At 41.0% G+C, this 24,020-nt stretch overlaps 3 protein-coding genes across 3 annotated transcripts; 1 reads left to right on the forward strand and 2 right to left on the reverse strand.

Moving 5' to 3' along the window:
- The first annotated feature begins 3,048 nt into the window (after window positions 1-3,048).
- LOC103718927 (putative UPF0496 protein 2) lies at window positions 3,049-5,404 on the forward strand. The gene is made up of 2 exons (XM_008807941.4): window positions 3,049-3,554; window positions 4,132-5,404. Exons 1-2 carry the CDS (start codon window positions 3,488-3,490, stop codon window positions 5,298-5,300), a joined length of 1,236 nt encoding a protein of 411 aa, XP_008806163.2. The 5' UTR covers window positions 3,049-3,487; the 3' UTR covers window positions 5,301-5,404.
- Window positions 5,405-12,573: 7,169 nt separating this feature from the next.
- LOC103718928 (putative UPF0496 protein 2) lies at window positions 12,574-13,653 on the reverse strand. Its single transcript, XM_008807942.2, has one exon. It carries the CDS (start codon window positions 13,651-13,653, stop codon window positions 12,682-12,684), a length of 972 nt encoding a protein of 323 aa, XP_008806164.2. The 3' UTR covers window positions 12,574-12,681.
- A 6,051-nt stretch (window positions 13,654-19,704) lies between these two features.
- LOC103718904 (expansin-A11) lies at window positions 19,705-21,756 on the reverse strand. The gene is made up of 3 exons (XM_008807912.5): window positions 21,294-21,756; window positions 20,857-21,178; window positions 19,705-20,294 (listed from the first exon to the last, which is right to left on the reverse strand). Exons 1-3 carry the CDS (start codon window positions 21,433-21,435, stop codon window positions 19,982-19,984), a joined length of 777 nt encoding a protein of 258 aa, XP_008806134.1. The 5' UTR covers window positions 21,436-21,756; the 3' UTR covers window positions 19,705-19,981.
- Between the last annotated feature and the right edge of the window lie 2,264 nt (window positions 21,757-24,020).

The raw sequence follows: 24,020 nt of genomic DNA on the forward strand, positions 1-24,020 counted from the left end.
GCTCGCCCTTGCAGCTTGTTGAAATAAACATTTGTTTCAAAAGATTAAGTAAATCGGATGAGATAGATTTATTTATATATTTTATATTTTATTACATTTTTTGTCATATGTGGGATGGATTTTTTTTTTAATGAATGAGCCCAACATGTAAAATTTTTTAATAATAAAGTTAAAGAATGCGAAAACAAGATTCGAACTTAGAACCTCTGCTCTGATATCATGTTGAAATCACGGCTTATTCCAAAAGTTTAAGCTAAGAATAAGATAGATTTATTTATATATTTTATATTTATACAGCTAATTTCTCCTAAAACGTATAAGATACCACGGATTAGGCTTCCTGCGTGGCCAGTCGTTATCCCGGCCATCATATCCAGCACGAGTTGCATGCAGCCACCAGCGGCCCAGTCTTCATATTCCTTGGGATATCGCGTCCAAATCTCAGCGGAGCATCCATCCCTTTCACTTCCCCACCATAACGGTCTCTATCCCGCACCGCAGCCATCAACTCATTTACCCGGCTAATCTTAGACCGTCCAATTGTTAAATCACGAAGAACACTGGAATATGACGCATGCGAGAACGGAGCATAGCGAAACTTGTGACCACCAACTCTTTCTCCTCCATTATTAGCCGTGGCACGAAACCCGTTTCTTAGGGAACTCGACTTTGCTCTTGGATGCCCAGGCGTCTCGTGTGCTACAAAATGATTGCAAGTTATAAAGAATTATTGAGGTTTGATTTATATATTCAGATTGTTAATTAAGGGATTGAAGCGTGAGTAGTTTGGATATGTTGGCATCGTGGGCGCCCAGGAATAAGGGATGGACTTGTGGTTAAGTGCACTCTAAAGCGAAAGGGTGTTTCCTAGGTTGAATAGGCTCGGGTTTTATGCGAAGGACCATGACATTCTTATCAAGACAAAACCATCACGGATGCTTAGACATGAAATTTCATAAATTGTAAGGTCTACTATGCACGGATGCTACAATATTTCAAATTTGCTTCTGCTGCCTTAACTGTTTTCCTTCCAAGGATACACATTTGCAATCCTATTTTGCACACCATTTAGTTTGCATTGAAATATTGAACTATCACAACTAATAGCCTCACTTTTCCATCCAAACGCAACGTGTCAAGTCATGAATGGCAGTCTTCCGCGACAAGGACATGGATGACTTTTTATGGTGGAGATGAGGCATCTGGGGTTATGGAAGCAACAGACCCGTGCTGAGGTAGAGGGTCCTTGAAAATCCCCACGTCCCAGTTTTTTCTCTTCTTTCTTTTTGAGTTTAAATCTTATGGCTGGATTAATTACTCGAAACCAATCGAAGAAATACAATAGAAAAGAACAAAATAGACAAAAAAAATATTAGAAGGATATGGATCAAATGAGGGAAATTTAAATAAAATAAGTTAAAGTAAAGTAAGAAAAACTCTGCAAAAAACATAGAACTTATAATTGCATAAGTTTGACAACATAATTAAATCAATAAAATAGAAATGTGACAAGATTAAAAAAGTAAAGAAATATATTTATAAAATGAAATGATATTTGGCATATAATGAAAAATTATACACAAAGATATCACAATAAAATATTGAAAGTAGAAAACAAGAAAAACTAAATATAAGAAGTATATGAATATCAATAAAATTCCTATATTAGGGATGCATGGCAACTATTTATTGGTTGCACAACTTTAGACCTCCTCCAAACATCGAACAGTGATTAGTTTTAACTGAAAACAGATTACCATCTAGTTTGTTTTGTCTTTCTTTTATTTTATGTGTGTGCGTTTTCAAGTTTTTTTTTTTTGGGGGGGGGGGGGGGGGGGGGGGTGCACTTGGTTCTTAGAGGACTTGCTGCTTTAATTATTACATGCCATTTCATATACTAATTCTTATTAATGAAAATTGGTATGCCACTAAAGTCCAAACATGACTACAATGACAGGGAAATCTTTTTAACTGGCCCCTAGTTGGCATTAGCTTAAATTGCATAAAATCTAGATTCTCTATCATGCACATTCCGCACAACGGAGAACTATGTACACTTGGATAGCTGCCACATTACTCATTTTAGAAATATAAGTTTATTGCTTATATCAAAAATGGAGAGAATTATGTTAGGATGCTAAATATGTGAGGTAGAGAATTAAATTATGCAAGAGCCCCACCATTTTTAAGATGAGCGATATGGCGGCTATCTGAGCATGCATAGTTCTTTACAATGCAAAACGTGCACTGCAAGGATCCAAAGTCAAATTGTGTAATAACTATATAACATCCTTTTGGATCAATAATGTGTAAATCCTCTTCCCTTTTCTATGTGCCATGAATTCATTGGTTAGTTTCACTAGAAACTCAATAGTAAGCCTACACTTAAGATTTCCTTGTTTTGCATCTATCATCAATCCATAAGTAAGATGCACATGCTCTACAGGAACAATGCATGTTGCTTGAGTTGGTGAACCAAAATTTTCAGATATAATTCTATTAAAATCTTGAACAATATTTTTTTTCTATTTGTCAACTTAGATGCATAAAATTTTCCATGTGGAGGAAAAAAAATAAATTAATAAAAAAGTGATGTAGATATCATTAATGGGGTTATATATATCTCATAACATTTTTCACTATAAACTAATTAACCGACCATTTTTGGCATAATACTATGATTAAATGTTGGTAGTAGTATCATGCTAGCATTGGAGGTGGATGGCATGTATACCTCACGCGAGCTCCGTTTCAGACCCTATTATTAGACCTTGTTTGGCCCCTTGTAGATAATAGGGAGTATACGCACGCATGCCCTTCTGGGAAAATACATGAGGCTTGGCTCAAGATGCCTTGTAAACAATAAAGAGTATACACATGCCCTTCTTGGAAAATACATGAGGCTTGGCTCAAGAAAACTTGTAAACAATAAGGACTATACACATGCCCTTTTAGGAAAATACATGAGGCTTGGTTCAAGAGGAATTGGGCTAACGGGGTGGTGATGAACCGGTGAAAGGGTAGAAGGGAAAGTGTGAGAAGGGGGAAGAGAGAAAGAGAGAAAAAAGGTGGCAAGAAGTTTAAGTTGGCGTGTGCTTGTGGCACTCTCACTCGAGGATGGCTTGTTGGAAGATACCGCGGCAAACCGTAGGATCGAGGCGCGGCAAATCGAGGCGCGTGGGGTGGGAGCCTCCCCCTCCATGACGTGTCAACCAGAGGGCCGTGGTGTTTTTGGCCGCCTCATCTCTCTCTTCTCCCTTGCCTTATAAGAAAGAGCTATCCACCCCTCCTCCGGCCCCCATCTTCTTCATCCTTCTTAGAGAGGTCAAGACTCCTTGTATCCTCCCTCAATGGTGCAAGCTGAAGCCATGAAGCTATAAATATATTGCTTACATAACTACGTATAGATCTAATAGAAGGGGCTCGAGCAAAAAGAAAAGTTCTAGCCAAAGGATCGAGGTCATTTTGTTAGACGATAAAAATATAGATGTGGACCAAGTTGATGTCGTCTTCTTCTTCAAACACCAGATGCAAGAACTCGTCATCCAGTACTGGTGAGTCCATCTACGTCCCATAATTTTCCTTCATCTTGTACCGAGTCTGTCGCATGATCTTTAGACTTCTTTTTTTTTTTGGAGCAATTTTTTTGTGAATAAGTTACCTAGGCTACATCCAAGTTTGTTAATTTAATGCTTTTGATGGTGATGGCGCCATGATATTGATAACTCTTAAAAATTTACGGAAGATGTGATGCTCTTTTTTCATCGTGCATGAGATTTAGTAATTAAACTAAAAGAGAAATATATAATAAGGTGTCTTCCTTCTTCTGCTTCTATTTATCTTTCTCCTTTTTCACCGTGAAGATGAAAAGAAAATGTCATGAAGAAGAAAAGGAAATATAATTAGATCAAGATAAGGATTTGGAGACTGATTTCCTCCTATATATTCTCTATAGAATTATCTTTAAGTAAAAACAAACACATTTCTTGTTAACAGGAAGCCTTGTCTTCTTGCTTTTGTCTTACTTTTTCCCCAAGTAACACACTAGGCCATTTCTTATACACTACTAAAGTTATCGAAATTATCGCTTCCTTACTTCCTCATCTCTCTTCTCTTCTTCATTTCCCACAGGGGACGAGCTCGCCATGGCGACGAGCGGAGATAACAACACGGCCCACACCACCTTCAGCGTCGACGAGGAGTACTCCAACGCCTTTCGCACCAAGTCCTTCGTCGACATGTGGGCCAAAGTCCACCACCAGCTGAGGCGAACCATCTCCTCCCCCTCCCCATCCCACGGTCATCAAGAAGGCCAAGCAGAAGAGGTGAAGGATCGCCGGAGTTCCCACTCCTCTCCTCTCTCCTATCGTTGCTACGCTCACCTCTCTGAGTTCCTCCTCGAGCCCAGCCAAGAGTCGCTCCTCGCCGCCACCGCCAGTGCCGGCGATGGCGTCGCTCACTTCCACGTCCATTCTCTTCTCCTCGACTACTTCGACACCACCTATGAGGCCTGCGCCGCGTGCACGACTCTTCTCGCCTCCATCGACCGCGCTCGCTCCCACCACCGCTCCATCCGCCGCCTCCTACTGAAATTAGCCCGCGCTCGCCTTGACAGCAATTGCACCGCCTTCGCCAAGCTCAAGTCTCATGTGGAGCTCGACAACCCCCTCTCCCCTGAAAATTTGGCTCATTTCCGCCATGTGCACGCCTGCTACGGCTCGTTAGTCGACCGGCTTACGACGGCCAACCGGAGGATCGCCAGGTGGGCAAAGCTTATCCGAGCAGCGAAGAAGGCGTCCGGCGTCATCCTAATCGGCGCATGCGGGGCTGCGATGGTGGCAGCATTGGTGATCGCAGTGCATACGGTGGTCGGGATTGGACTGGCGGCGGTGGCGGCGCCGGCGGTGGTGGCAGGGCCGGGGGCGGCGGCGAGGTCGATGTGGGGGAGGATGGCAGGGAAGAGTCATCTAAAGAGAGTCGGAGCGCAGGTGGATTCAGCGGCGAAGGGGGCGTACATAGTGGGGAGGGATTTAGATACGGTGAGCCGGATGGTGCGGCGGGCGCACGACGAGGTAGAGCACGGGCGGGACGTGGCGAGGCTGGTGCTGAGGAATCGGGAGCGGCCGCTGGTGAGGGAGGCGGCGAGGGAGGTGGAGGGAGGGAAGGAAGAGCTGGCGGGGCAGCTCGACGAGCTCGAGGAGCACGTCTACTTGTGCTTGATTACTATTAATAGAAGCAGGAGGATGGTGGCGCAGGAGATGATGGGTGGAGCTGCGCCGCCACCGGCAGCAACGTCGTAGAACTATAGATGACTCTTTCTTTTCTTCCATTTTTTCTTTCTATATCTGCTAATATAAAGTTTTACGAGGATATGGTGAGGAACTTGTTCTCTGAAGTTGCCATGCTGAGGGATCAGTCACTCTTTCATTAGGCTATATAAAATATTACCATTCTTTGAGTTGAGTTGGTCTCATTCACAGTTCTGCTGCTTGTTTTCTATCTAGCCATGGATAACGATTGAATGAGATTATTCTAGATGTATATGATATATAAAGATATGTGTGTGTGTTTGTGTGTGTGTGTGTGATTTGTTTTTTCTTTGATTTCATGCATTGTTTACTTGAAATAAGTTTGATTTTGGTTCATCCACAATATAAATGAAAAAGAAGTTGAATGAGAAATGATTCTGCCCTCTCGGGGAAATCATAATCAGTAGTGGATTTAATAAAGATATTAGTCCTCTGTTATCACAAGAATAAGATACCTTATTCCCTTGATAACTCGTCTACAACCAAAAACTGGGCCTCTAGTGTCTGGCTTGCTTCTATATGAGTTAGTCTTTTTGGATGGATTTGCACCTTTTCACCTTGATTGAAGCTAATTCAAGTTAGGGATAAAGTCACTGTAAATGGGCTATATCATCGTGTATAGATTGAAGTGATGACGTACTAGCAAAATAGAAGTGGTTAGGCATCGCATGGAAGAATTTATTTAAGATCCAAAATGGACTTTCGGATATCCTATTCCTAAGTATAAAATTGCCAAGTTTTTCACCACAACTGTCATGACTACAGTCTTGTGAGCATCGAGCAATCATCATCACACTTAATCCACAATGAGAAAACAGAAGAGCATAAGTCAGATACAAGGGAAAAGGATTTTTGTCTTCAAGAGAGAATAAAGATGCCTAATGTTTCAATTCGATTCCAAGAAGCCCCGTGTTAATGGGGAATGACTCCCTTATAAGTTCATTTGCATCTGTTCATTCTTTCTCTTATTCCACAATCTAAACTTTCTCGGTTCAAGGATCAAACACTTAAGCCAACCAGCATGGATCGGAGCAACTCAATCCCTGGTCCAACACGTTGCTTGGAAAGCTACTTAATAGATTTCTGGGGCCTTCACCACGTCTTCTAGACTAAACGAGTGACAGCTACCAAGGATAAGAAGTCGAAAGATAGGAGGAAACTTCTAATGGAAAAATTTCATGATCTGCCTTCTCTTTTTTCTTGTCTTCTCTTCCATATTCTTCTTCAACCGTCAGCATCCATAAATCTTTTGCTTTGCCTTCTCTATAATCATTAGGAAGTAGACTTCGTGATTGGCATATTTGTGAAGTTCGTAGTGACACTTGTGTGCAACTATGCCCTTGATAAGAGTCAAAAAGGAAAAAAATAAAAAAGGTGTTAGGATTCGCGATTATGACGGAGAAAGCGTAGTCCTTTGTTTTTGCTATCACGAAAATGTGTCTCATGTTTAATTTTTAGGTGCATCCAATACAATTTAATTTTAAAATTTCAATGTTTAGGATCTCAATCTAATCTTTTGACAATCTAATCTTGCTCAGATGACATCACCTCTTTACCACTTGGATATATGGGGGCTGGAGTTCGACTCTCATTGGAGCCAACAACAACAAGGGAGTAATTAGATATGCAGGGCACCAAAGATGGAGATTAAATCTTTTTAATCTTAGAGGAAATAAAGAAATTCAGGATCCTCTAAATGTTCCTTAGCCAGTTTTTTTGAAGTTTTTTTTTCCTAAGATTTATTAATATTTCATGCTAGGCCATAGCTTGATCAGCATGCAATAAACATGAATGGACCGGGTTTACCTCTGTACACAAATCTATGTTTCTTTGATATGCATTTTTGTTGGGTTCTACAGAATTCTCCAACATTTGGTAATTGCCTGACATGATCAATATTCAACCCAAATCCTATCTTTTACAAGAAAAAAATAATGATGGAAGTACCACTTTACAACCTGAATCCTATTAAATAGCTTTTATTTTTATGACTCTTAGCGAACACATTTCAGATCATCAAAGCTCAAATAACTAGCATTTAAAACCCCCGTTGCCATTCCAAGTGTCTTACGCGCTCTTGCTAGTTAATACTACAAGCAACATTTAAACCATGGCACTGCTATCCTGTAACATCAATTTTCAAGCTAACATGATCACATTAACTAGCCTAACAAAGTATACATGAAATCTAATGTGCACATCTTATTTCCCAACAAAAGTATTAGTTCAAGGCCACAGAAAATGCCATTTCTAACCCAGGGAAAAAAAGTGCTAACCATCCTAACAACATCATGTCGTTTGATCCTGAAAGACAGGATGTGCAAAAAATGTGCAATCAATAGGGAGAAAGTAACTAGCTGACAACTTATTTAATGATCTTTTTTTGTCCTTTTTTTTGTGTTAAAGAAATGTTGCAACATCAACGTAAATTCATCGAGAAGTATGACCAAGAAGAGGAAGAAAAAGAAAGCAAAAGAAAGGGAGGAGGAAGGAGGGGGGGTGGGTTGGCGGGTTCATTCCTCTTCATCTTTGCCCTAAAAGAGAGACAGAACTATAAAAGAGAGAGAGAGAGAGAGAGAGAGAGAGAGAGAGAGAGAGAGAGAGAGAAGAAAAGCTCAGCCCCTCAACGATCCTAGCAACAGCTTCTCCAAGCTGCTGGTATTCCAGACAATATCAGTCCTCGTCGCTACTGGCACTCAGCAACAATAGAAGATGAGCAAGAGCCTTCGCTTCTTCTCACTCACTGTTAGTGGCCTGAGACCCTACATTGAAAAAAACCGACCCGAGCACCTGTGGCCATGAATTCACCTTCTATGGAAAGGATCTCAGATTCCTCTCTCTCCAAATTGCCTATATCAAAGCAGATATGGTCTATAGGATTGGCGTCCCATCTGCTAAGCTATAAAAAAAATATTTCAACGCAACACTATTAAGGATTTCACTTGTCACCCAACCGATCCCATGTAAGGCACCAATTTCCGACTATCATGGAGACTGGTGCTCTTGGCGGGGAATAGAATGATACTGGGGAATAAATATCCAATGTTAAGGACTCATTTGATTTGTAAGAAGAATTTTTTCTCACTGATTTTTTTTTTTAAAAAAAATTGATGCTGGGTATATGATGCTCTGGAAAGTGATCTTTTGCATGTTTTGTTGACTCTGAAAAATTGAGGCCATTCAAGAATGGTTTACATTTGGTTGAGCATTTACTTTTTTGAAAAAAAATATAAAATATTTGTTATACCTCTAATAAAGAGAATGATCTTAGCCCATTATATCTAAAAAGCTTAAGAGCATACTTGAAAACAAAAATATTTTAATTTTCAGCGGATGAGCATTGGACTTTTCCGTATCCCACTTTCCTCCCCTTGTTTTCTACATCGAGTCCTGAAAGCCATCCAGCTGTAGCGCCCCATCCCTTTCTTGCAAGTTGAGAACCACAAAACTCCTCCATCTCCAAAATGTGAATATTGTTATGGATTCACATCAGGTTATTAAAGTCCTCCATGACTAGGGGTGGCAATCGGGTCGGGTCGGGCATAAACGGGTTGGGTCAGATTTAGGTCGGGTCAAAATATCATAAACCTGAATCTGACCTGTTTAATTAATAGGTCAGAAATTACAACCCAAACCCGACCTGTTTATTAAACAGGTAACCCGACCCGACCCATTTAACATGTTTAATAAACAGGTCTGTTTAAATAGTTCTTTTTTGAATTGTGACCCGTTTAAACACCCGTGAGGCCGTGACCTGTGACCCGTTTAAACACCCTCCCCTCCCCTCTCCGTTCTTCCCTCACCCGTCTCCTCCAAGAGTCCAAGACCTCCTTCCTCAATCCTCACTCTTCCAACGGCCCAGCCCGAAAACCCTTTTCCACTTCATCCGCCTGCCCCTCCGTTCGCCGGTAGCGGCCGCCGCCCACCTCTCAGAAGCCCCGCCTCGGAAGTCGGAAGGTCCCACGACCCAACCGCGGCAAGCCCTGTGCCATCGACGGTCGACCCCTGCGTCTCCCTCCGCGGCCACCACTCCCTCCTCCGCTCCTCTGACGACTCCCGGATCTCGATGAAATCCTCCGACCTTTGGCGGCTTGGCCCCCTCCTCCGACCCGAGTCGTCGTCGAGTCCCTCCTCATCGACCTCCTCGGCATCATCGAAGGCCTGGCGTCTCCGGATCTTCTGCTTCTCCTCGGCATCATCGAGTCCCTCCTCACCGACCTCCTCTGCTCGCTTGTTCGCCGAATCTGAGGGGACCAAGGTGAAATCCCACGAAAAGGGGCGACGACCGGAGAGGCAATGGCCGGCTGCGTTCTTCGACGGAGGGGCGACGACAGAGGGAGGCAATGGTCGGCTGCGGTCTTCGACGGAGGGGCGACGGCCGGAGGAAGACCTTCGGGCTTCGGCGGCTCGGCAGCCGGGGGAAGAGAGGGAGAGATGGAGGAGGGAAAGAGGGAAAGAACCCGAGGGCTGTAGGGGGTTTCTCACTGTTTTCATCCGGTGATCTCATCTCCCCTTCCCTCCCAGCCGTTGGATCTTAGCCTCCATCTATTTTATTTAGGATAAAATCAGGCCCAATAAGGCCCATATATTAAACAGGTTATATGGGTTAAACGGGTCAGATATCTAAAACCTGTATCCGACCCAATTAATAAACAGGTTAATCGGGTCAACCTGTTTACGACCCGAACCTGTTTAGGCCAAACCCGAACCTGTTTATGGGGGGTCGAACACGGGTCGGGTTGGCGGGTCGGGTCATATTTTGCCACCCCTATCCATGACACCAAAATATCTTGCCAAACAGTTTATAGGCCTCAGCTTAGCACTTTGTCTCTTTGAAATATTCACGAAAATCATATCCCAGAAGAAATCAATTCATGACTTAGTCGCACCTAAATGTTGACATTTGTGATGGAAAAAGCTTTTTCACCCGAAAGGGTTGTGTCCCCCATAAACCATCACAGATTTTGAGGTTCTGTAAATGAAAACGTTGGCATTTTAGAACCTGGTTTCGACCTATCCTAAGGAGGCTATTGAGGAAACGTCCAAGCACTCTCACAATCATGACAGCACCGTATGAATTCGTAAGAAATAAAACAGAGGGAATGGAAGAAAAATTACACAATATATGGTTCCATGATTAGGATTATAAACTAGTCTTCAAAACATTTTTCCCCACCAGAAATCTAATCTCTTTATACGGTACATGGTTCCATAATCTACAAAATTGCACAGTATATCCTAACTGCTAAGCATGGCTTGATGTGTCCTTCTAACACCAAATTCGGATTTCAGGACCTCCTCACACTACGCATGGCCCAACAGGCCCCACCATATTGGAATAACTATACATGCCTGAGAGATCTTGCAAATAGCTCGGTGCCTTTCAAAAGGTAAACCAGACAACCATACTAGGTTTTTTTTTTGATCAACTGAGTACTGCATCCAAGATGGTTTTGTCAGAAGGCCGTCCTTGGATAGGCCAAGGAGCAACTCCATCTGGCCAACCCATTTAAAGTTCTAGCAATCAATGAAAGTAGAACATACAGCTCGGATCATTGTTACAATCATGGAGGCCTAAACAATGTTTAACGTATTTGGATCCTTTGGAAATGAAGAAATCCATGAGAACTTAACGAAACAAAACAAAGCTTTGAAGGCATTCGGGGTCTAATATGCTTTGTCACCATAAATTTTAGATCAGCAACACAAATACATGCATAGATGCTGCAACAAGCATCGCAGAGTAAACCATAAAACCGTCGGACAGACTTTGGAAACATAAGAAGGGAGCCCTTTTGATGGCTAAATAAAAAAGCAGCATCCTTAGAGAATGAGAAGCCACTTTCCTTTATATAGTCCTTCTAACAAGGATCCAACCTTCACCTTCCCATGGAATAGAGGTTTCTTCAACCCAAAACGCTTCCCATTGCTTCCATTCCTTGAGCTCGGCTCCCAACCCGGAAGCCAAAGCCATGGCGTCGTGGTTCCCATAAGCTGGTGGTGCAGTTGTTCTCAAGTGCCTCATCCAATGCCAAAGGCCACCGTGATATAAATGGGAAGAGGAACGGGAGCCGAAAGAGATCGAGGGGTAGGATGGACGGCTGGCACGAGCGTAGGGATGGGCTGGTGTCGCTGTCGGCCCATTAGATTTACCTGAAGAGGAGCTGCAAAGGGAGTCGGATTGTATCAGGGAAAGCTGCCACTTGGGCTGGGCTTTTCCCAAAGGGCGAAACGGGGTACGAGCTCAGCAGAGAAAGGTCGGCGCAAGGAGGCCTCTAACTGACCACTGAAAAATACGCGATAATCTAGGGTCGATATATATATATATATATATAGAGAGAGAGAGAGAGAGAGAGAGAGGGAGGAGTTACGACAGAGGCCATGTCATTGGACACTTGAATGCATGGGTAATTAGTGGGTGGAGTAATCTAGGCATGCAAGGCGATGGAGCCGAGACGGTGAGTAATGACGTAGATTTGGGGGAAGGCTAGATGCTAGCTAGATTGTGGGAGTAGGTGCTAGATGCGCAGGATGCCAGGTACTGCATCAAGGGGAGGAAAAAAAAAAAAAAAATCTTTTGGATGGTGGAGAGCTTGTACGATCAGTTTATATTGGAAGCCCGGAGCGAGGAGAGGGTCACTCTTAGCTATATCTGTGTCCTTTCCTCCTCTCAACTTGTGATTTGATTCATTCTTTTGATCTATAAATAATTTATATTAAATAAATTTAAATTTAATATAAATAAATTTGGATCTAATCAAACTATCTAAAATAAGTTGGATTTAGATTTAAATTTTTAACTTATTTAATCTATTTTTATCTGTTTAATACTTGGATTGTATCCCTCTAATCAGTTTAAAATTAATTTGTTTGGAACTTATTCGTGACATGTTTAACTCAATCTGTTTAATCTAATTAACTTATTTAAATTTATTTAGTCCGTTAAACATCTGTCTTACCCATTTAATCTATTTAATCTAATTTGATATATTTAATAAATAAATTATGTGAATCGAGTCGGATTACCTGTTTAACAAACAAGTAAAATTTAGATCTAAAATTTTAACCTATTTAATAACTAGATCATCTAACCGATTCAACGTAATTGCCGGCCACTATTTTAATACACCGCCCAAAAAAAAAAAAGAAAAAGAAAACATCCTCATTAACCTGCAAAACTTTATACACTTCCTTAATTTTTGTTAAACAATATTAACAATAGCGGAAAAAATACACAATTAGATCTTTTCCTAGTTAAAAGAAAAGTAAATTAAATACAGAAGTTCAAAACTTAGGAGAATAGTCGAGAACAAAAATCAATTAAGAAAATAGTGTTTAGCTATGTTGCCCCGAAAAGTCACCAAATATGGTGTCACCGGGGAATAACTATTTCCTCTAGCACCATCCTCCTCGCACTGTTGATGTTAAGGAAGCACAGGCAGACATGTTCCTCCAACTCTGCCAACTGTTCCATGAACCGACCCTCACTGAGTTGCAGCTCCCTCACCACCTCTCTTAGCATCATCCATCCTCCTTCCATGTCTTCCTCCTCCATGAACAACCTGATCACATCCCTCCCATGCTCAACCTCATCATGCAGCCTCCTCACCATCCTGCTCATGGTGTCGAAGCCCCGGTCAAGTGCAAACGCCCCTCGCGCCGCTGCGTCGAGCTGAGATCCCTCTCGAGCCACCGATCCTTCTTCTCCAACCACAACATTCTCCACCATGGCGATGACACCGCATGTCGCGGCCGACCCGATCCCGACTCCCAAGTTCATACACCTCAGACGCCGCATGAGCTTCCGGTGGGCCGACACCAGCTGCCTCGCCATCGATCCATATGCTTCGTGAATTCTTTCGAATCGAGTAGGATTGGGTCCCGAGAAGGGGTTGTCGAGCTTGGAGAAGAGCACAAGGTTGGATGCCATGGAGTGGTGCTGGTCCTCGGTGCAGTGGCTGGCGGTGGCGAGTTCAAGGACTCTTCCGAGGATGCGGTGGTCGGCGCGGGCTTGATCGATGGATTCGATGAGGGAGCCGCATAAGTTGCAGGCGTGGAGGCTGGCGTCGAAGTAGTCGAGGAGGAGGGAGGGGAGGTGGGTGGTGCAGCGGATGATGGAGGACAGGACTTCTTGCTTGGGCTCCAGGAGGTGAGTGTAGTCTTGGTTCCTTGATTTCCTCTTGGAGCTGGTGGTTTTGAGGTGTTTTTGGACTTGGGTACAGATGTCCGTGTAGGACTTGCTCCTGAACGCTCCCCTGTACTCCTCTTTCACGGCTAAGTGGACGCTCTTAATTGGGTCGGCATGGCGAGTTTTTGGCGATTCATCTGGAGGCACTATTAGCATCAGGAAAGAGAGAGATCCATGTAATTAGAACTGGATGAAAGAATCAACTAACTAATGCCAGTTGCATTCATGCATGCATCTCCTTTACGTTAATTTATTTTGTTATAATTAAAAAAAAAAACTACTTTATATTACGGTAACATTAACATCTGAGCTATGTTAACTTATTTTGTTATGGTAAAAAAAAAAAAAACTAGTCTATGTTACTATAACATTACCATATATATATATATATCGAGAGAGGGATGGCTGTATGAAGATCTCACCACTAAAACAAATATGAGGAAGAAGGGCAGAACCGGAGAGAAACGACTTGATCTTAGGCCACATCTTTCTATCTTTCAGTGATCCAAATTGCTACGATCTTTGGAGACCATCAAGACTCAGGTAATAATGGACAATTATATAACACAACACTGCTTGTTCCCTATGGGGGAGGGAGGAGAACTTACATTGGCAGAGGGAAGAAACCCAACCTCAGAAGATATTCGTCCCTCTTCCCCCTAACCGCAAACATACCAGTGACGCAGGTTAGGTCCGGGCGTACCGCCCGCCAGCTGTAGGGCCGTCATTAATTTATTAAAAAAGTTTGGGCCGTTCGATTTGTGTACGGTCAAATCGTAGGGCGATCCCATCCTTCGGTACGCCCTCTTCCCGTGTGACGCCAGCTTCTGAAGGGAATCAAAGGCTTTAGGTAAAGGGAATGGGGGAAGTCCGGCCCGCGTTGGGCCCCTGGAATTCGTGTGGTGACGCTGGTGCAAATCCTCTTACAACTTCATGAGTCGTAGGAGATTTTTATACTCTAAAAGTTTTCCTTTGCAAGCAATATTTCTAGGGAATATGTTCTCCTAGACACACACATGCACATGGGCACGCATGCACATACGTGGAAGATGCTAGCATTATAAAATTTATAGCAAGCTATCCTTAATGGAATTAAAGGAGGTTTTTTAGTTGTTTTGGTTGTCATGCTTTGAATGAGCTCTCCTTCCTTACAGGAGACACTTTGTTGGGACTGAAAAAAATTAGTTGGGCATCAGTTAAAGGTGTTAACCTTCTTTATACTAAAAAGATATGCATTTAATCTAGGGGTGCAATCCAGCCGAGGCGAACCGAGTAGCTAGAGACTCAAGCTCGACTCAATTCAAAATACTAGGACTTAAGAATTTGACTCAAAGCCGAAGCCTTAATTATATCTCAAGCTGGACCTCGACTCGATGAAAAAGAAAGCAATATTTGAGATTAACTCGACTCGACTTAAATGTCAACCAAGTCATACTTGAGCTCGAGTTCGAGCTCAAATTCGAACCTTAGCCTGATCATAAAATATAATATATATTATAAATAAAAATATTATTATTAAAATTTAAATAAACTCAAATAAGTTCGTGAGCTTTCGAGCCAAGTATCTTGGTACTCAAGCTCGACTCGAGCTTGATCGTAGCCGAGTCGAGTCAAGCTTGGACTCAAGTTAAGCTCGAGTAGCTCGGCAGCTCAACTCATTTGCACTCCTAATTTAATATGTTAACTTTCTAGCTACTATTCATAAAAATATTATAAAACTGATATTTAACATTCTCACTAGCTTCTATAATTAGCACTAAGAAGAGAAGAAAGATACAACATAGAATGTTTAATAAAAATGTATTCCTTTACAAAAGCCTTAGTAAAAAATGTTTAGGAATAATTCATGGACTCACAACCCAAAAACCAAAAGCTACTCATTTAGGATTATAAATCTATGTGGCACTCCTTTATTAGCTGAAGCGAGACCTTGACAATCTCTCCCAACCAACACTGTGATGTTTTCCCCATAGATTAGCTCCTATGCAAGAGAGGGGCCCATCCATGGCCCAGGTCCTATTTGATCCTGGTATCTCCTAGTGAATGATCCACAAGACTGATAAGCTTGTAATTCACATTGCGCCTGGCTTTAATACCATCTATCACAAATTTATAGTCCAAAATGCTTAAACTATTGAGTAGAGGAATGACCAACTCGGCTTACAAACCAATCTGGCACTTTTTTATCCATCGATATGGGTATGTACCAAAATATATAGGACATAGGTCAGCTACTTAGCCAACGCCCTCTCTTTCTATAAAAGGTTTTGGTTCGAACTCAAGTAGTAGTATTTTTTATTATATTTTTAATGAAAAAGAAAGTAAAAATATCTAATCAAGCAAAGGATATGGCAACTTCAAACTAATGAAACCTGATGCACCCTTGGTGGCTTGACGATTAGGAATTATAATTCCTAATCGGTAATAAAGGTGACACAGTCTAACGAGAATGCGAGTCTAAATTCCAGACATTTTATGATACATTTGCACCATCATACAATATTTTTCCCAATTTTTACCTAACTACATGTTAACTATTTTTGGTTTTATTGTACCAATGGCTAGACATTACAAACCCAAACAAATTACCTTATTCTTTATTGCCTGGTTTGGCCTGAAAGTGGCCTTTGTTGGCCTCTGTTCCATGAAATATCAAGTACAATTTTAAAAAGGAACCATTGTATCTTACCCATCTCTTATTGAGTTGAGATCTTATCATATCTGTATTTGATCTAGAGAGGATTAGTTCTCCAATCACGACTGCTCATGATTGGCTCGAAGACCATGATTGAATAGTTCTCATTACATGCCGCGCCATGTATAGCATAGGACCCATTCAATCATAATCATCACACCAATCACGAACGGTCATGATTGGAGAATCGGCCCTCTACAGTTCATTTATAAATTATAGGGGATCTAGACTCTCTCCTATCAATCCTTCATTTTTTTCAGCATCCGTAGCTATAGAAATTTCTTACCAATCAAACCCTCATGGCATCACTTTACCACCCTATTGCTCAAAAAAAAGAAAAAGAAAAAACCCAGCTACCATTCACCCCAATTTTTTTGTTCCCTGAGAGAGGCTTCGGTGAAAGTAGGATGTGCTGATAGCTCTGTGGTTACACTTACCATCTTTTCCTTTATAATAAGGAGATTTTGGATTCGAGTTTTAGTGTGTCATTTCTTGAATAATTACACTAAATAACTTTGTTAAGCGGTGCCTTATTATTATTATTCTAAAAAGAGTGAAAAAATATTTCGGTTGTCAACTATTTTGCAACTCTGACTTGCTTAATGGTATGAGTCTTGATTGATGTTATAACTCAAGTTTTCACCCCTGGAAATGGGAATTTTCCATGTGAAAATCCTGGATACGAGTTTAAAACTAGTTCAACCATATAAACTCTACTGGGACTCCCTTCTACCATAAATTTTTTTGTATCTCCTGCCTTAAATGCCATTGCCTCCCGAACGGGAACAGCGAAAGCTCCATTAATTGGCCTTTGCTTTTGGTGCACCAGGAAAGCGGTAGCTTGTTGCTTGCAGCAAGAAAGCCGTAGCTTGCGGACTGATCTCACCATTTAGATATCAACTTCCCATATGACATATCTGAGGTAGTCCAAACGTGCGAGCCGTGCTTGCTTATTAGGTGATACCAGACTCTCGGATAAGTGCAGCATAAGCTTAGAACTATCTCAAATCGGGTTAGGCAATTGAAGCCCCTAGCTGAATGAATCCAACCAGTTACCACCCCCTTTTTTTCCGAAGTGGTAAGGGAAAGCAAGGCACTTCCCTCAAATTTATTGTAAGATTGTTTACAAGTGAAAATAGCATGAAGGAGTACAAGATTGAAGATTTATTTGAGGGCGAGCATCTGTGGAGAAAAGGTGGACGTTAGCTTTCTGTGGCTATCTATCAATTTCTCTGGGCATGGATTTCCCCACGGTTTGAAGGCATGAAGAATTTTGCTGAGCACCACAGGCTCTGAGTTCCTTTCAAGGAAGATGTGAGAGCTTCCCTCGTGCCAAACAAGCCAGCAAGTCGCAATTACCAGTTAAAGGATGCATGGCGCCTCTCGTAAAGAATAGAAGATAGCAAGGAACTTCGACACAAAATGTTCTTCTAAATATTTAAACATGAGTAATTCCATTAAGTTGATCTCTTTATCCCTTTTCATTAGAAAAAGAAAACTCCTAGTAGTGGTGGAGAATTAACTAGGTGCCTCGAGAATTTTTCTAGCAAGTTGTTATCAATTGCATTGGAATAATTCAAATAATCTATATCAGGCTTAATACCCCCTCATCTATATTCTGGGTAATGTATATGGAGCATGAAATAAGCTAATAAAATAAATAATTGGCACTCGAACATACAATTTAAATCATTAAAAGAAGGCAAAAACTATAATAAAGCAATAACCAAATTAACTAAGTAAATAATTGACATAGCAGGGATTCAGACTCATGATTTCCGGTAACTTGAGGTTTGATGGCATGTAATTAACCATTAGATCAAAAATCTTAAATTATTAGAGAATAAATTAACAACATATATCAGACTCAACAACTTTAGCTTCTAATCAAATGACAATTAAATGGTTTCTCTGTTAATCCTCTAGGGAAAAATATCATACATGATGGCTCTTTCTCGTTTTCCAATGAGGGGGCTCCTTTCTGGGACGCAAGCGGTCGCATCATCATCTACCATTACGGATTTTTTTTTTTCTCGTCTGAGATTAAAATTGCTTAGGATCAAACAACCTCAGGCTGCATAGTTTAATGGTTTCAAGTCTCTCGGGGGCAGTCTGCATCCAATCCCAATTCTAAGCACTAACCGCCACACATTAGTAAGCTTCTATCATATTGGAATTATACTGCTTAGATCTGGCTGGAATTAGCTTAACTGAATAACCAGCAAAAAGCATGAGTTATGGACTAGAATCTCTTAATATATTTGTCATAAAAGTTACCTTCAGTAAAAAGAAATGTGTTGCAATTTTTGTGGGACTAAAACTGTGAGGACCGTGCGGGCGTGTGTTTAGTCCCACATCGGTTATTCGCTGGGTAGATCTTGGGTACTTATACAGGATCAAGGAACCCAAATAATACCTTCCGGCTAGCCATTTTGGGTGAGATCCTGGGATGTTACAAATGGTATCAGAGCGGACCCAGCTCATAACCTATGTGGACTAGGGGACACTGCAGCACGGATCATTGGGGCTGACCACGGGCCAATCATGGTGTTTGTGATTAGATTTGAATAGATATGAACCCTTAGCCTGACGAGGACGTCAGGACTTGAACGGGGGGAGTATGTGAGGACCCGTGCGGGCGTGTGTTTAGTCCCACATCGGTTATTCGCTGGGTAGATCTTGGGTACTTATACAGGATCAAGGAACCCAAATAATACATTCCGGCTAGCCATTTTGGGTGAGATCCTGGGTTGTTACAAGAACATAGCATGACAGCCACACAAAATTCTTTATGCATGCTAGGAACAGGGTAATTAAGTTGGCACATTCACAGCTACAAGCTATATAAGATTCAATATGGTTCTCCTTTTCCTCTCATACAATGAAGATTTAAGAAAATTTTTGTAGACATGATGTTGAACTAGAAGGATTCTACCTCAGGGTTTTTCTAATATATATATATATATATATAATCTCTCGATCGGTTCTTTAACCATCTTTCTTCTTGTGGTTGTAATTGCTGAAACTAACAATAACCAATTGGAGGTAAAGTGATCTAGCTGCTGTGTTACATAAAATGCATGTCTTGGCTTGTACCACTCAAGCTACTTTGGGCAAGTTCAAGTGAAGCCAAAATTCTAGCTCCTATTGAGATCTCTTCTTAGCTTTTTCACTGGCGATCTCGTTGGAGACTAAGAGATTACCTCATTGAAATTTTGTTAACCTTTGTAAAAAGGTTCCTTTGGGAAACCTTAGTCAGAAATCATCTTGTCAATATCAAGGAATCAAATATATATATATATATACTGTCAGCGAACGCCTCTAATACATCTCAATTAGCCATGAACACTTAAATATAATCTAACCTCTCAAATGTCTCATTAGGTGATTAGCTTGTTAATCTTAATAGGAAGTGTTGAGACTTGGACTATAGTATGAGTGGTAACAAATACATACAAACAATAACCCTTAGCTCGTCTATCTGCAGGCACAGATGCACCGTCAAGTGCTAATTAAATATCAAGGCACAGCGATATATGATTACTCGTAAATAGGAAGATGTACATCATGGATCATTGAAGCACATATTCTCATTACCATGCACTTCTGGATCTTTATTTACCGAATGAAAACAATGACCTCTTAACAAGCGCGAACATGAATGTTAATCTGAAGGTTTCGATGCTTCGAGTTACAGGTTCGACTCCGGATTAGCATCACTAGGATGGCGGGCAACTCCAACAAAATATTAAGCATGCCTCTGCCATCTTTACTCTCCAAATCTGGACCTTAGAGCTTAAACTGCAAGCGGCTAGAGAAAGTCTGACCAAATTGCCAATTTGAGGGAACAATGTCAGGAAAGACCAAGGTTTGGCCATCCGTTGTTGCGACTCTGAAGGAGAGGGACTGGCCATTAAGATAGGCATTGGATTGCCAGTTTGCCCCCCAGTTCCTGGACATCGACAGCCAGCCAGTTTTGGAGCCTTTGACAGCCATGGATTGGATTGATCCAGCGCCCGCAACATTCGTCACAAGGACAAGTTCAAAGTAGTCCCTTCCATTAATGGCGAATCTTACTCCTCCATGCTTCTTGCATGGAACCCTACATTGTTCCTGGATGCGATTAGTCAAGCTCAATCTTGATGTCATAAAAATAAACAAAGAGAAGAAAACAACCTATGAAATTGTTTTGATTCTATGAAAATAATGGAAAAGAAATGAAAGAGAAAAAAAAGGCTTTGATGAGAAAATAAAGATATAATATTATTCTCATCAAATCTCTACAGCATTATCCTTCCTAATCAAGAAATCAGATTATAAGTTGCATGATTAAGTCAGGCCAAGGTCCATTTTTACTAGGCTAGCTAGGATCCATACTTCTAGGCAAAATTTGAACATATTCAGGGAATCAGATCTAGGACTGGTGCATAGATTTCAGAGTTGTCTAGTTGGCAAAAGAAATAATTGTCTGCCAGTGGAACCAGCCAAAAGTATCCGATTCCGTGACATGGGATTAGATCCAGCTCATCTAGCGGATGAGACATCCCTGCGAACGAGCAAATCTAGTAGCCAAAATGTTGTCGGCCGTCTTAAGCCTGTCATCTGAAAACAAAAGTTCAGAGACCAGATGAAACAAGACAAAAAAAAAAAGAGAAAACAACAACCTCTGGTAGATCACCGGCACAATCCCACCGCGGTAGATGCCGATCTTCTCCCATGCAGGCTGGGCCATGTCGAAATGCTGGCGAGGCGGGTTGCACCATCCGCCATTGTCATTGGGAAGTGCGAAGTTCGGAGGGCAGAAGTTGGTGGCGGTGATGGTCACCGACAGACCTCTCCTGCACCACCGATGGTCCGCTCGGTAGTCACACATGATCTTGTAGCACTGGCCACATGCAGCCCCGTCGTCGAACAAGGCCGTGCTCAGAGCTGCGGTTCTCGTCCCGTACCCCGCAGAGTACAGGTTACCATAGCCACATGCCCCGCCTGCAAACGATCCACCGAGATTCAGTCTCGAGTGCTTGCATAAGTGCTCACAAAGTAGCGAAATGCATTAACGAAGAACAAGTTATGAGTGGAAGGAAGTAGATAGGAAGGATACCCATAGTTCCAGACGCATCGCTTCCGCCATAGAATGTCGCCGAGGCCTTGATCCACCCAGAGGGCGCAAAGCCATCGACGGTGAATACCATGCAGCTCATTGATAGCATGATCAGAAGCCCAAACTTGGCACCCATCTCCATATCTCACAGTGAGACCAAGATGGCTAAGAGGAAAAGAAGATCGAAACTGGCTCCCAAATTTAGAGGTTGCAGTGGGTCTTTAAATAGGGAGGAGAAGGCACATCATTGGAGCAAGCTAGCTACCACATGTGACTGCTGCAAGAGCACCCATGACTTGTGGGTTTCTAATGGCAGTATTCTTGTCCTTATTGATCGGCCGACTCCTATCTCTGCTATCCCTGGGAGATCTTATCACTCCCATGTTCTCCTCCTTGTTGAAGGCTTTATTTTATTTTTTCTTCTCTCCTTGTTTATTTGGATGCCATGGCTGGATATGTTCCCTTGGTTCTTTTAGGGTGGTGGGAATATTAAATGAGAGGCATCACATGATCACGTGAGCCTGACCGCGGTGCACATGGACACCGAACTTTGAAGTGCTACCAACCAAGATAGATTTGGTGGCTTGGATTCAACTTTATGCTATCAGTTCCTATGAGATGAGTTCAGCTTGCTATCTAGCTTGGAAAAAAACTAAAAACTAAAATAAAAATAAGCATATAATATCTTACACTCGATGACCAAGTTTTTCGATGAGCCCAAGGGAACTATAATCGAACAGATACAAGGTTACAACATTGAGCCACAAATGAGCATGTCTACAGAGAGACGAAAGTTTGTAGACTATTTGGCAAAGTGGTCTCTGGTAAATCAAACTGGGTATTAATATGATCTAGTTTGTTATCGACTAAATATTAGGAGGGATCCGCGATATTCTCAACAGTGATCACCAAATCAATATAGGAAAGATTCTGATAAATTCATGCATGGGATGCATCCATCTGAAATTGACATGGAAATATCATGCATCTACTATTAAGATTCTTTGAATTTCAAAATCCAAGCCAAAAAAGAATCTATAAAATGTGTCAATTCTAGTTGCAGTACAAGTACATATCCATGTTAATTAGCAAGATTTTTCTTTTGATCTTCATAATTCTAGCTAAAGGAAAGAATTTTCATTGACACGTGTACAAAAGGCATCAATTTAAATATATGGATCAACACCATATATACATCAATTGGTAGTACTTTTTTCTTTTCCAAAAAAAAATATTTGTACTTTTTCTGAATTTTAGAATTTGCTAATTAGTGCGCAGACAAAATGCTTTAGCTGAACATGTACTTAAAAGTATATGCAACTAAAAAAAAAATTTCTCAGAAAATAGTCATAAAACATGTACTATAAGCTTGGTGTCTTGAACTGAACTTTTATAACAGAAGGTTGGAAAGTTTGTTTTGTATCCTAAATAGATACTTGGATTGCATCATGGAGTACACAGAAATGGGTTGTCCGCAATGTCGTCATTAACTAATTTCACTAAACATAAGAAAACTTGTAGGATATGGAATTGCCTCGCCAGATTGTAGGACAAAAGGGTAGGAACAGCAACTGTTCAAAAATTTAGTAGGAGCTGTTGTTCCAGTATAGCCACTGTTCAAAAAAAATTGATGCATCCTACTCCAATAACAAGCTTTATATAGTAACAGTTATTTATGATGATGTCGCTACAATATTTATGATAGATATATGGTAGAAGCATGGGTGAAATATATCAGATGCATATGTTAAGATAGCACTATAATTTATAAGCAAATAGTATAAACTAGTAAACATGACATATTACTTACAAGGTTCATCATGCTTAGGGGTGAAAGTGGACTGAAAAAATTTCCGTTAGGACCTGTTACTATATCTAAATATTTGGATACGAATACAAATTTGAGTATTCAGCTAATATCGATGTCCATATCAATATTTATATCCATCAAAGAAAAATAAATATGGATATAAATAGACAACAGTCTGATATATACCTGATTATCTAGTTTTATGTGCAATCTATTCAATTTTATACCGTTCCCATCTTTAACTTAAACATGTATAGTGACATCTTTAATTTGATGGTTCCTAAAGTTTGACTATTTCACACACACACACAACACTATCATTATCCAATTGTACCTGTATTACTTTAAACAAATACTGAAATGAATTTTAACATTTCCTTTTTATAGTTTTCAAATAAAAATAGATATGAATATGGATCCAATCTCTATCCAATCCATTTTCATCCCTGATCATGTTCATTACAAAGATCATTATTTATGACATACTTGAATTTTCTTCATCATTTCTTCCATCTACCTTCGCATGTAAAGAAGGCATCCAGATTCTAAGGCAACCCTTTTCCCAGTACTCTCTTGCTTCTATTCTCTTATGCACATTCCACAATTGCCAGTTTTGAATATTGTTGGAGATATTGGAGGACCACCTCAAAACACCATAAACAATCTTCACCAATTCAACCAATCTTATCCAAAGCTATTCTTTTTATTTCTTTCATTGTTATCAAAATCTTTAGTTAGACCCTACATCAGTAAGTTCTGCATTTAGTGCATGGTTCCCTAATCCCCTACTGGCATTAAAAGTGGGAGAAGGGGAGACAGAAGAGGAGGTGCAGGTTTAAATTTTGGAAGGGAAAGGTGAGATCTTCACCTTTCTCCATCCCTTAAATCTCCATCCAGTGCATATCACCACCCATCTT

Source organism: Phoenix dactylifera, chromosome 16 (genome assembly GCF_051530095.1).
Source record: "Phoenix dactylifera cultivar Ajwa chromosome 16, Ajwa_hap1_PhDact_Kaust_v1.1, whole genome shotgun sequence".
Classification (NCBI taxonomy): domain Eukaryota; kingdom Viridiplantae; phylum Streptophyta; class Magnoliopsida; order Arecales; family Arecaceae; genus Phoenix; species Phoenix dactylifera.

What these genes read in the sequence shown, in the direction of transcription:
- LOC103718927 (XM_008807941.4), top strand. Translation starts at nt 3,488, where the DNA reads ATGTGGACCAAGTTGATGTCGTCTTCTTCTTCAAACACCAGATGCAAG. An exon ending in GAACTCGTCATCCAGTACTG is followed by an intron (nt 3,555 to 4,131) that starts GTGAGTCCATCT and finishes CATTTCCCACAG; the next exon opens with GGGACGAGCTCGCCATGGCG.
- LOC103718928 (XM_008807942.2), bottom strand. Translation starts at nt 13,653, where the DNA reads ATGCTAATAGTGCCTCCAGATGAATCGCCAAAAACTCGCCATGCCGAC.
- LOC103718904 (XM_008807912.5), bottom strand. Translation starts at nt 21,435, where the DNA reads ATGGAGATGGGTGCCAAGTTTGGGCTTCTGATCATGCTATCAATGAGC. An exon ending in CGATGCGTCTGGAACTATGG is followed by an intron (nt 21,179 to 21,293) that starts GTATCCTTCCTA and finishes GATCGTTTGCAG; the next exon opens with GCGGGGCATGTGGCTATGGT. An exon ending in GTGCCGGTGATCTACCAGAG is followed by an intron (nt 20,295 to 20,856) that starts GTTGTTGTTTTC and finishes GGAACAATGTAG; the next exon opens with GGTTCCATGCAAGAAGCATG.